Raw genomic sequence first — 13,428 nt, 5'->3', positions numbered from 1 at the left:
ATGGGCTGGGTCAAGAACTTGTTGAATGGAAGACAACAGAGGGTAGTGGTTAATAGAGATCGTTCTGAGGAAAGGGATATTACCAGTGGTGTGCCTCAAGTTTCTGTTCTTGGGCCTGTTCTTTTTAACAATTTTATAAGTGATATTGCTGAAGGGCTATCAGGTAAGATTTGCCTCTTTGCGGATGATATCAAAATCTGCAATAGAGTAGACACCCTGAATGGTGTGAATGACATGAAGAAAGACCTAGCAAAGCTTGAAGAATGGTCTGAAATTTGGCAACTAAAATTTAATGGTAAGAAATGCAAGGTCATGCATTTGGGCTGCAAAAACCTGAAGAAACAGTACAGTTTAGGGGTGAAGAACTTATGTGCATGACGGAAGAGCGGGACTTGGGTGTGATTGTATGTGATGATCTTAAGGTGACCAAACAGGTTGAAAAGGTGATGGTGAAAGCTAGAAGGATGTTAGGGTGCATAGGAAGAGGTATGGCAAGTAGGAAAAAGGAGGTATTGATGCCTCTGTATAAGATTCTGGTGAGACCTCATTTAGAATATTGTGCACAATTCTGGAAGCCTCACCTTCCAAAAAAAATATAAAAAGGATGGAGTCGGTCCAGAGGAAGGCTACTAAAATGGTGCATGGTCTTCGTCATAAGGGTATGGAGACAGACTTAAAGATCTCAATCATATAATTTGGAGGAAAGGCGGGAGAGGTGAGATATGATAGACATTTAAATACCTATGTGGTGTAAATGTGCATGAGTCAAGTCTCTTTCATTTGAAAGGAAGCTCTGGAATGAGAGGGCATAGGATAAAGTTAAGAGGTGATCGGCTCAGAAATAATCTAAGGAAATATTTTTTTACAGAAAGGTAGTAGATGCGTGGAACAGTCTCCCGGAAGAAGTGGTGGAGACAGAGATTGTATCTAAATTCAAGAAAGCATGGGATAGGCATGCTTTCTTGAGGAAGAGATAATGATTACTGCAAATGGGCAGACTAGATGGGCCATTTGGCCTTTATCTGCCATCATGGTTCTATGTTTCTATCTCCTCCCTCTTTCTTCTCCATGAATCCCCTCTTTTCTTAAACATCATTTCTTGCATCCCTCATCCTCTCATCATTTCTTGCATCTCATTCCTCAATCCCCCCTCCCCGCCTTTAGTGGTCTGACATCTTTCTCCTCTCCTTCCCATAATCTGGCATCTGTCTCCTCTCCTCCCCCTTTGTGGTCTCGCATCACTCTATCCTTCTCTTTCCCCTCAGTGTGACATTTCTCTCCTTCCCTTTCTCCTTTCTTGCGGTCTGGTATCTCCTCTCCTCTTCTCTCCTTCTCTTCGCTCCTCCTTCCTACCATGGTCTGGCATTTCTGTCCTCCCCTTCCCTTTCCCTTACCTGGAGGTCTGGCATCTTTCCTTTTTTTTAGGTTCAAACAATTTTTATTGATGCAAACAACTTCAAATACAACATATGGGCACCCCAAGGTGCATAGTATAACAATAATGCATCAAATAAAATAAATAATCTAATCTAATCTAAACCTTAAGTTTATATAAGCATATATAAATAAAAAGAAACAGCTGGACTATTATGAATCTAAAGAATGCCATTCAACCTCCCTCCCCACCAAATCTATACAGTTGGGCCAAAATGATTGCCACAATCTCTCATGGCAGTTGGTGGTATTGCACAAGAACCGCAATACGCCATGAAAGGTTGTGTCAGCCATTTTGGCCCCAAAGCACACTACTGGACCACTAGAGATCAAGGTAGGACCGGGGGGCCTACCTTAACTACTGAAGAGTTGGGGCAGGGGCATTTAAGAGGGGGGAGTGGTTTGTGACTGTGGGCTGGGGATGCATCAGGGGATTGGGGGAGCTCAAGTTTTAAAAGAAGCTTATGTGGATCCTGACCTGATATTCAGTTGAGACCTGCATAACTGTCTTATTTGGGACAGGCTGCATATTGGCCATGCATGCATAAACTCCAACCAGCCAGACTGTTCAGAATTATCTCCTGATATTCAGTGCTGTCACCAGTGCCCAGACATGCCCAGCACTGAATATTAGGGGATAATTTAGCCAGTGACAATCAGCATTTTTAAAAAATTCTGACTGCCGCTGACTGAATATCATTTAGGTGTGATCACTTATGACTACCATAGAGCTGACATGCAAGTTTTAATTTTGTGTGGCTGCTACCCACATCAACTTATAGTATTCTGTAAGTTATGCATATAAGCAGGAACACTACCTAGTTTCACTCATACTCTGCCCCTGTATATGTGCCCCCCACCCCCACCCCTCCCAGCAAATACACACTTTGTAAGTTTCGCATGTATTTACAGAATAGTATTTAGATGGCATACTGGTACTTATTCATATATGTAAGTGTTAGCATTCTAAATATTTATGTGCATAATGAATTCATTAGGGTCAATATTTAAAGGAGTTTAACCAGGAAGGAGAGGCTAAACCAGGTAGAGCCACTGAATATCTCTGTTAACCATCCATTCCCTAACTGGCTAGTTTAGGGGTGAACCAGGGATGGAGTTTGGGCACAGTCACAACCCAGCCAGTTAGCAGCAATATTCAATGTGCTAATTAGCTAAATAAAGGCATAAAGTTAAGATACATTTTTTGCTGTCCTAACATTAGTATAATTAGCTAAATAAGAACATAACAACCAAGGTTAGTTCAGCCGACAGTGGTGAATGTCTTTACAAGTCACTTATCGCCGTGGACTGAATAATACCCCCAAGAATGTTAGCACCTATATAGAATTGTCCGATATATGTTTCTAGTACTCTTCATGCCCAGAATTACATATTCTGGCTCATAGGGTCCCTCACATGACAATTCTACCATCTCCAGCCAACAGCTAAGACTAACAAACCAATCATAAGATTACCTCAGGAGAGTTTTCAGTGATTGCAGATCCTGGCTGAATCTTTATCTGCAGAATCCACTAACTGATAACAATGTAAGATCTATTTTTATAATAGTTTCTAATTTAAACACTCTACTCTATTCTACATCATTTATGTATACTCTGGTCTCCTGACTATTTGTAAACCGAGTCGAGCTCCGATGAGAGATGACCCGGTATATAAATCGAAGACTAAATTAGATTAGATTAGAATGCTGAGTGATGCTAAATTCACCCCACAAACTCTTCTCAGTCTTTGTTTTGTCCTTTGTTTTGTCCTTTGTAGTGCCTTATTTTATGGTCCTCTGATGAACGGCCACAGTAACGGTGGCATACTTGGTGGGCAGGAACCCGGGCTGAACATCCCCACCTCTGGTCAAAGCATCCCCCCACTTTCCAGGCAGTGGGAAGGTGAGTGGCCATGGGCTCTGCTAGTCCCCCACCCCGGAACAGGAAGCCCAGCTTCCCCCGAACCAGCCGGGGAACAGATAAAAGCCTGCAGCGTGAATGGCGCGCTGCTGTTCGGTGCAACCGAGCCACTTGATAAGTACAATTAGCTCAATTTTATAAGTCTAACAATATGAAATACTATTAACAGGCAGAACGTACTAGACTAGAAATTCAAACTCGATACCGAATTACATATGCAGTTACGCTTTTAGCCAAATACGACAGCAGAATTGAAATGAACTTTGAAAGTCTGACTAAAATGAACTTCTATTAGTTAACAGAATGTACTAGGTTCAGAAATTCTACTAGTTGACAGAATGTACTTGATTAGAAATATGGCAGCATAACTGTAACGAACTTTGAAAGTTAGATTAATGTGAACTTCTATTGATTGTCAGAATGTTCTAGATTAGAACTGTTATTAGTTAACAGAATGTACTAGATTTGATCAGAATTTCAAATCCATACTGAATTATTATATGCATCAACATCTTAGCCAAAACAGCAGCATAACAACTCATACTCAAAAAAGCGAATTAATACAAAGTACTATTAGTGGGTAGAACACTAAACATCTAACTAACATAAAGACCAATAACGGGTAGAATCTAGTAGAATAGGAATTCAATCTTCCTACTGAACTTCACAGGCATTTTCAGATTTAATCAAAATGGCAGCTGTAAACAAATTGAAGATTATACTGGGAATAGTTTATTTAATTTGTTATAGATGCTGGTGCAATGATGAAAGGCCCCCTGAACCAATACCAGTTCACCTTTCTTGGTATAGGACAACTAAGACGAACAAACCATCGGGTGCACACAAATTCTTATATGATTGTTCTGAACTAGGTTTGCTACAAATCCCCGTGGCAAATACTACCCACAAACCTTTCAAAGCACACAGAAACAAGACCAAGAATAGAATTTTAAAAAAGTTAGAATACACAGAAACTCCTACCATAACACACTATTGGAATTTCAAGGGATATTATCTGAACGCCCGTTCCGTGAGAAACAAGGCACAGGTGATATATGATTGGATCGAACAAAAGAACCCAGACCTCCTATTCCTAACTGAAACATGGATGGTATCTGATACAGATGTTATAATGAAAGAAATGTTACCGCAGGGTTATAAAATCATTCCACTAGCTAGAAGTTGGAAAAAAGAGGGAGGTCTAGCAATAATCTTAAAAGAATTTTTCGATTTTAGCAGAAAAGATTTTAAAACTACAGAAGAATTGGAAATCCTAACTTGTAAAATCACTAACACCGAATTGGAAGAACCATTAGCAATGACACTTTTTTATATCCCCCCCAAAATGGACAAGAGCCAAAGAAAAATTCTTTGAATTCCTCATGGCTAACATCTTAAGGGGCCCATATAATATGCTACTGGGCGACATAAACATACATCTAGAGCAAGGGGGAAAACCAGAAGTGACAGAAATTAATATGTTCCTAGCAACCCTTGGTTTTATAATACCAGATACGGAGGAAACACATGAAAAGGGACACCAACTAGACATAGTCACTTTTTCACACAAAGACATCCCTGAACCAAAGATCCAATATTGTATAGGAGCATGGGAGAAATGCATATGGTCAATTTTGATTTACGCTGGAAAAAGAAACAATCTATTGCAAAACTAAACTAAAACTAAACTAAACTAAGCCTTAGGTTTATATACCACATCTTCTCCATTGAAGTGGAGCTCGACACGGTTTACAGAGTTTAAAAAATATGGGAAGAGAGAAGAGAAAGAGTTTACAAAGCATAAAAAGAGGGGATGTAATCAGGAGAAGAGATTATTATATGCTAGAGAAAAGCCAGGTGCAAAAAACGCATATGCAAAAACACAAAGAAGAAAACAGTCACCAGTATAGAGGCATTATAAATCCAATTGAATTCTGGGCACATTACGAATTACATTACAAAATTGAGGAAGAACAGGACTTCCCTGCTGAATGGGGAAAGTTCAGCAAAGAAGTATTAAACCAAATAGTACTTATTCAAACATACGAAAAGAAAGAGAGGATATCAAAAGAGTGGTTATTAAACAGGAATTGAGAAAACTAGAAAGAACATGGCTTAAAACAAATAAACAGGAAGATAAAAGAAACTGGAAAGAAAAAATGAAGAAATACAAAACTCTGATAAAAGAAAAGCGTTCAAAACACTACGCTCAGAAAATAGGAACAACTAAAATAAATAGCAGAGAACTGTTTAAACTGGTAAATAGGTTAACAGACACAACACAGGTTCTGAAAAAGAATAATGAACGCATACCATCGGTTGATACCCTGGCCAGCTACTTCAACAACAAAATCTTAGACTTAAGAGCAACAATACCTACACCCACACCCACACCCAAATTCGAATTCCAGTTCAGACCACATGAAAGGGTGCCCAGAGTGGACATGCTCTGGGATCATTTTGAGCTCCCTAATTGGCATCAATTCCTCACTTTGTTTAACAAATACACCAAATCAAACTGCTTGCTAGATGAATGCCCATATAAGATCATGAAAGTGGCAGTACCTGAGTTTAAAAGGGATTTATTTAATTGGATAACAACCACTCTCATCAGAGGGACATATCATGAGGAAATGGGACACATCCTGATCACACCCATCCCTAAAGACCAGAAAACCTCTATAGCACTGAAGTCCAATTACAGGCCCATAGCAAGTATCCCTTTATTCACAAAACTACTGGAAGGACTGGTCAATATGGAACTAGTGAATTACCTAGACAAATTCAACATCCTTAGTGAACACCAATCAGGATTCAGAAAAGGATACAGCACAGAGACAGTGTTAGCATCAATACTCAATCACCTTTACGGTCTCTTTAGCAAAAGCACTAGTGCTCTGATCTTACAACTAGATTTCAGCAGTGCTTTTGACCATTGGGGCTCTCGGGAAGAGTTTTGAACTGGTTTCAGGGGTTTTGGACCAAAAGATCATATCAAGTAGTCTGCGATGGGAAATACTCCAACTCTTGAAAAAATCCTTTGGGGGTGCCAAAGGCTCTCCACTATCTCCCACCTTATTTAATATCTACATTTCATCTTCAGGTCATCTATTACAAAAGTTAAACCTAAAATACTACATATATGCTGATGATATCTCTATTTTAATTCTGTCGAATAACATGACCAACGAAACTTTAGAACACATTACCCATATCATGACCGAAATCGAACAGTGGACTATCAATTTTAAATTGAAATTAAACACAGAAAAGACAAAAATTTTCCTGGCAAGCCCAAAGGATAAAATTACCAGAACATCTTTACACCTAAATGGTCACAATTAACCAATAACAAAAACCATAAAAATACTAGGAGTCACATTAGACACCCACCTGACCATGATCGAACACACAAACCTAGTGGCAAAAAAATGCTTTTATGCACTATGGAAATTGAAAACCATTAAAAAAATATTTCGACCCCTCTATCTTTTAGACTTCTGGTTCAGTCATTGGTCCTTTCCACATTGGACAACTGCAACATCATTTATGTGGGTTTACCTAAAAAAACTGTAAAAGAAATTAAGAATAGTGCAGAACACGGCCGTCCGCTTAATATTCGGACTAAAGAAAAGCGAGCATGTTAGCCCCTACTACAAACTGCTATACTGGTTACCAATGGAGGCGCGAATAATGTTCAAGTTCTCTTGCCTATGCTTTAAACTGGTGTGGGGAATGGCCCCTACCTATCTCTTACCACATTTCGAGCTACACATTCCCAGCAAGACAACCAGAAACTCCAATCTTTTTGCCTACCCAAGGATTACTGATTGCAAATACAAGTCCTTTATGGACAGAATTTTGAAATCTCAAGCTAGCAAACAGCAGACCTGGCTAGGCAACTACATCAACAGAGCTAGGCTGACCTATGTCGCATTTCGGAAAGAAATTAAGACAGCACTATTCAACAGATTTATCTCCTAATCAGTTACCAATTCTAAACAATTAACTCCATGCTGATAACTTGAGAAATACGTGTACTGTACTAACTGTATTGTATCGTATTTTACTAATTGTAATCTGTAATTCACTGACTGTACTGTATCATCCTCGCCATTTGTATTCTGTAATTCGCTGACTGTCCAGCTCTCTTCACTGTGAACTGCCTAGAAGTCGTAAGATTATGGCGGTATAGAAGAAATAAAGTTATTATTATTATGTCAGAGGAGGTGGGGCAGGTGGACCGCAGTTCCTGCGACCCCTCTAGTACCCCTTGAGCTCCCTGCACCCGGGGCGAACCACCCCGCCCTTGGTGCACCACTGCATAGTACATCTGGTACAGAGAGTGAAAGAGGAAGTACCTTGCTCAAACTCTAGAAATCTTCTGTTGAATGGAATATTTAATGAGCGTTAAATTCTAAGAATGATTGTTGGATGCTATTGGGACTGGAGTAGTTATGTTGACCACAGGTTAAAAGGCTTTAGTAATTATTTCAGTTATCTTGATATACCGCTTTAACCAAAAGTGGCTTACAAACATATTCTCTATAGCAGAGATCTCAAAACCTGACCAGCCATTCTAGTTTTCAGGATATCGACAGTGAATATGCATGAGATAAATTTGCACACTATGGAGATCTATCTTTGGCATATTTAATGTGCATATCTTAAAATCCAGGTTGGCTGGATATTCATAGGACAGGTTTAGGAGCCACTGCTCTAAAGTATACATTCCTACCTAAAATAAACTTACTACTTTCACTGACAAAATTTCAGACATTATTCACAGCAACAAATCATTAACTATAACACTACACAGAAGGAGCAGTACAACTAAAATTAACTCAAAAATTGATCTCCAGTTCTAAATGCCGTGTTATATCCTAAGCTTCTTTCTTTTATCACCAGGTGGTCATTTTGTCCCATGTGCTCATTTATCATCATCTTCCTCCTCATCTTTATTATCCATGTGCAACTCATCTTTCAGCTGCTGACGAGCAAACTCTTCAAACACCAGGTCTTCATCTGGTTCACTAAAATAAAGAAAAATGCATGTATACAACTGCTTACAAAGCCAAAAATTGGGTTTTGTGTTACATGGACTCATTTCTCTTTCCTCATCCTCTCAGTGAACATAAAAACAATAATGTTGACTGGATCACTTGTCTTCAGACATTTCAGTTCTAATGTTCTACTTTATCTGAGCAACCTTCTCCGTCTGTACATAATACATATCTTCTCTAGAGCCTGTCTAGTTGTACAAGCATCCATGGAACTATGGCCCTTCTTTACTGAAGTTCATTAAGTTAGTTTAATGAGGGAATTCAATAGTAGTTTAATGAGGGAATTGTTATTATTAATTAGGATTTATTTACTGCATATTTTAAAGGAATTCACTCAAGACAGAGTACAGCAATTTAGTTTAAGCTGTCAGCACACATTCATAGAAACATGATGGCAGATAAAGGCCAAATGGCCCATCCAGTCTACCCATCTGCAGTAACCATTATCTCTTCCTCTCTCTAAGGTATCCCACTTGCCTATCCCACACTTTCTTGAATTCAGACAAAGTCTCTGTCTCCACACACTCTTCTGGGAGACTGTTCCATGCATCTACCACCCTTTCTGTAAAAAAAGTATTTCCTTAGATTACTCCTGAGCCTATCACTTCATCCTATGCCCTCTTGTTCTAAAACTTCCTTTCAAATGAAAGAGACTCCACTCATGCGCATTTACACCATTTAAATATCTCTATCATATCGTCCCTCTCCCGCCTTTCCTCCAAAGTATACATATTGAGATCTAAGTCTGTCCCCATACGCCTTATGATGAAGACCACGCACCATTTTAGTAGCATTCCTTTGGACCAACTCCATCCTTTATATATATTTTTGAAGGTGTGGCCTCCAGAATTGTACACAATATTCTAAATGAGGTCTTTCACTCATGCTAACAATTAATGCAATAGCTTGACATGTAAAGACCTGTTTTGGGAAGTATATTCAGATAAGAATTGAGATGTCATATTTGGGATCTGAGATGTCTATAAAACCAGAACAGTTTTTGAAGCTGCAAAGCTGATACAGCACAGTTGTCTTTCATGCCCTGTATGCTCAGACTGCTTGTTCTGGAAAACAAATTTTGTCAAAGTTACTCACCAGTCCCCTGAGGAAAGCATTTGCTGAAACTTGGATCCTAATTGGGACATCATAGGATGAGATTGTTTCACCAATTGAATGATTGCTTTTGTACTATAAATTATTACTTTTGAGATATATTTGTAATTAATAAATGTAACGGTTTTGGTTGTATAGACATCTCACTTGCCTCTTTTGGTGTCTAGATTTACTTTTCTTCGAGGCAAGTTCCTGTCTTCTTTTTTTCTGTTGATGTTTGGGATCTGCTCAGTTCTCCTGGTATTTCACAAAAGGGTCTGGCAAATATAGAACATTTTGTAAAATGTCCATACCTAGGATAGTTGCTGGCATGTCCAGCAGGAAAATAATTTAAAAAAAACTGCATGTGTGAAGAAAGTGCCTTGCTTTTCCAAATGTGCTACAGCTTTTTAACCCCACCCTCCCAATCCTATTCTGCCACTCACCAAGGGATTTTCTGTTGGCAAGTGGCATGGACAGGAGTGATCCTTGTATGATCCTGCCCATGAACATCCAGCATTCAAAATGATGCAGGTGTCCCACTAGTGGTAGTTTCTCAGTACTACCATTAGGAATCAAACTGCCAAGTAAGGGCGCATGTATAGCATACCACCTATTCTTGTTGACACATACATGCATTTTACTTCAGAACAGGTGAAATGTATAGACCTTATTTTCCTGGAGTAATTTTATAAAAGAACATAGGTGATTCACGTTATTTCCCATGTCGTTTATGAAAATGTTTGCTGCTTTTTTTTTTTTTTTTTTGCTTTCTTAAGACATTTGTCATTACAGAAGCAATATCATTAAGAGTGTGACCTCCTTGCAAACAGTGTGCACTCTAATCCCCTAACATAACTCACAGCTTCACTTATCCTGCCCCCCCCCCCCCAATTCACTGGCCTTCCCCTGTAATTTATAAGATTACATGCTACAGTTTGTTCTAATTTGAGGCACAAAATACGGTTGTTAATAGTTCATCTTTATTTACTATACCACAAATAATATAAAAATTCTAAGCAGTTTACCTTAAAATGTATTAAAAAAAAAAAAAAGAATGCGACAGGAAGAGGGAAAAGAACATAAAAGGATGTCTAAGGAGACCTAAAGGTAGGGTTACCATGTGGCTCCAAAAAAGGGAAGACAGATTGAGCTATCTGGGTTTTACTTCCATTGCTTTCAATGCAAGAACAACCCAGATGTTTCAATGAGCTAGATTCACTAAGCCCACTGATCAAGTCCCGACCACTTAGCGACCCCTTTGCTACCCAGACCCGATTCACTAACCTTCCTCCCGATCCGATTCCGATCCGCAAATGCAAATGACGGGAAGGGCATCCAAAAGTAGGAAGACAGCGATTCACACAAAAAATTAAGGAACACCAACTGGGCTGGCCGATTCAAAAAGAAGCGACTGCTGAAGACCAATCGCTCACGTCCTTTCCTGCTCTTTGCAGCACTCATCTCCCTCTGCCGCCCTGACTCCCGTGGTCTCTGCCGCCCTGCCTACCTCTCTGCCACTCATTTCCCTCTGCCATCCTGACTCCCGTAGTCTCTTTTGCCCTGCCTGCCTCTCTGCCACTTGTCTCCCTCTGCCGTCCTGACTCCGGTAGTTTTAACCTGTGGGTTTAAAGCGGGGCTGCACTACAGTGTGTTAAGTTCCAGAACACGCCGCAGTGCAGCCCTGCTTAAACCTGTGGATTAAAACCAAGGGCTCAAAAAAATTATGCTTTTCTTTCAGCCTTTATCGACTGTGCTGGAATAGGCAATAGAAGCCTCCTCTGTGCTCCCTGAGCTGGTTGATTTGCTGGTTTGTGGCGCTTGCTTTCCTTATGTCAGCGGAAACAGAAGGCCACCCAGGACTGAGGCAGCTGTGTGCCGGGGAGGGTTTTTAAACCTCTACCTAGCTTGTACAGCACTACCATTGATCCGTTTTCTCTCCCCTCTGCCTGGCTAGTGAACTTTCCTTCCCTCCTCGCCCAGCAAGTACTGCCCTTTGGACAGCAAGTAAAAATAAGTAGAGTTAAAAAAAAAAAAAAAGTTTCCAGCTCTTCCTTGTATGGAGAGCATGCACAGACCATCTACAGGCAAAGAAGATGGTATGTGCATGCATCAGGATCACTCAGCAGCGATCCGTGCAGTCGGTGGTGGGCGTTCCTCCGATCGTCCCCATTTGAATATGGACCCATAGTGAATTGGTCGGCCTGCCTCAGATCACCCACGGATCAGGTAAGATCGGTGGGCTTAGTGAATCGAGGCCAATGTGTCCTCCTTGCTTCCTTTGCTTTCAATGGAAGTGCAACCCAGATGTCTCAATGTGTCCTCCTTGCTTCCTTTGCTTTCAATGGAAGTACAACCCAGATATTTCAATATGTCCTCCTTTTTCTGGTAACCCTACCTAAGGGAAGAATTTAAGAGGAGTCAAAATTAAACAATCATACTAGAGAATGACACGGTGACTGTTAAGCATTTCTAGCCACGGGTAGCCACAGATAACCAGCCAGAATGGGGAAAATATCAACTGCTTGTGCCATCGCTTCTGGGTCAGCCACATGCAGTTGCAAGAGCTGCTGCTCACGGCGTGTTCCTGCAAACAAGTATGGCTGAAAGCAGGAAGGAGCAGCCCAACTGGAAGGAGGACTACTGAATGAGGTAACTAGGATCCCTAGCTGACACAGAAGGCTTCCTTCCAACGTCAGCTCTGAAATCGGAGGGAAGCCTTTCGGGTCAGCTTCGACAGAGGGGGGCATGCCCAGCTGGACGGTCCTGAAGGGAACAAGTAAGAGAGAGAGGGGATTTCAATGTGGCACAAAGGAGAAAGGAGGGGGGAAGGAGCACATTGGGACATAGGAGGGGCACAAATTTGGAATAATGGAGGGGAAATTTGTGAAGGGGAGGGGAAACGGGTTTTGTTGACCATTGCTCTATATTATTTGTGTTTATAAATAGATGATTGCATAAAATGTTGTTTTTTTTATACTTTAATAAAATAAGTTCAATATAAAATTATAACTATTCAAGGCTTGTGCAAATGGGATCAGACGGTTTGCGGGGACAGGGACTGAGCTCGTGGGGATGGGGCGTAGACGGGGACAAATGTTATTCTCATTTCAATCTCTAAATCATGCTAAGATACAAAAGGAAGGGAGGGAAAATGGTCTGTGAAGGAAAGATTAAGGGAACATTGCAGCAGATTAGCCATTAGAACTCTCTCATCTCCTTTGGCTGAGCATAGCATAAAGAAAGACTATCACTTTGTTCAATTATGTTAGTGGGCACATGGGTGGGGTGGGGATAACTTTGTAAACTTTTAATTCTACACAGCACCTCCTTTGAATTAAAGGCAGCGATTGAATGCAAGTCATTCATCTGAGGGATGGTGAACCTGATGTGAGTGAAAGTGATTGCAGATTGGAGAGTAGTTTAAGATTAGTTTGGCACATGCTTTGTGGTTTTAAAAACACACTGACACTATTTTCTTTTGAATTTCAGTGATATACTCATAGTGAATGTTGAAGACATTGTGGACCATCACGTTGAATTATATCTATGAAGCAGAAGATTTGAAACATGACAACAGGAGGATGACTGATATTTATATAGACCAATAAACATTATTTGGGAACATTTTGCATTTTTGAACAGCACTTTAGGAGCAAATTCTGCCACCATCTCCCAAGACATCCCCCAGCACAAGGGATGCCCACTCCCTCCTGCCGGAGGATGTCTTGGGAATTGCGGGGTTTCTGGCAGGAGGGAGTGGGCATCCCTTCTGCCAGGGGATGTCTCGGGGGATGGGGGTTTCCAGCAGGAGAGATGACCAGTCCCTTCTGCTGGAACTCCCAGGCCCTCCTGCCAGAACCTTCCTTTGTGTTTTATAAAAGGAAGGGAAAGGATTTTTGACTTAGCTTACTAAA

At 40.5% G+C, this 13,428-nt stretch overlaps 1 protein-coding gene across 1 annotated transcript in view; it reads right to left on the bottom strand.

Moving 5' to 3' along the window:
- Positions 1–8,286: 8,286 nt before the first annotated feature.
- The window catches only part of SAG (S-antigen visual arrestin), a 121,762-nt gene continuing 116,620 nt past the window's right edge, over positions 8,287–13,428 (bottom strand). The window contains exon 15 of the mRNA XM_033957766.1: positions 8,287–8,389. Within this exon, the coding sequence (XP_033813657.1) occupies positions 8,287–8,389 (103 nt within the window). The remainder of the gene's footprint in view (positions 8,390–13,428) is intronic.

This window comes from Geotrypetes seraphini, chromosome 9 (assembly GCF_902459505.1).
Source record: "Geotrypetes seraphini chromosome 9, aGeoSer1.1, whole genome shotgun sequence".
In the NCBI taxonomy this organism is placed as follows: domain Eukaryota; kingdom Metazoa; phylum Chordata; class Amphibia; order Gymnophiona; family Dermophiidae; genus Geotrypetes; species Geotrypetes seraphini.
The sequence above is the reverse complement of the archived record's forward strand: the minus strand, read 5'-3'. Positions and strand labels throughout refer to the sequence as shown.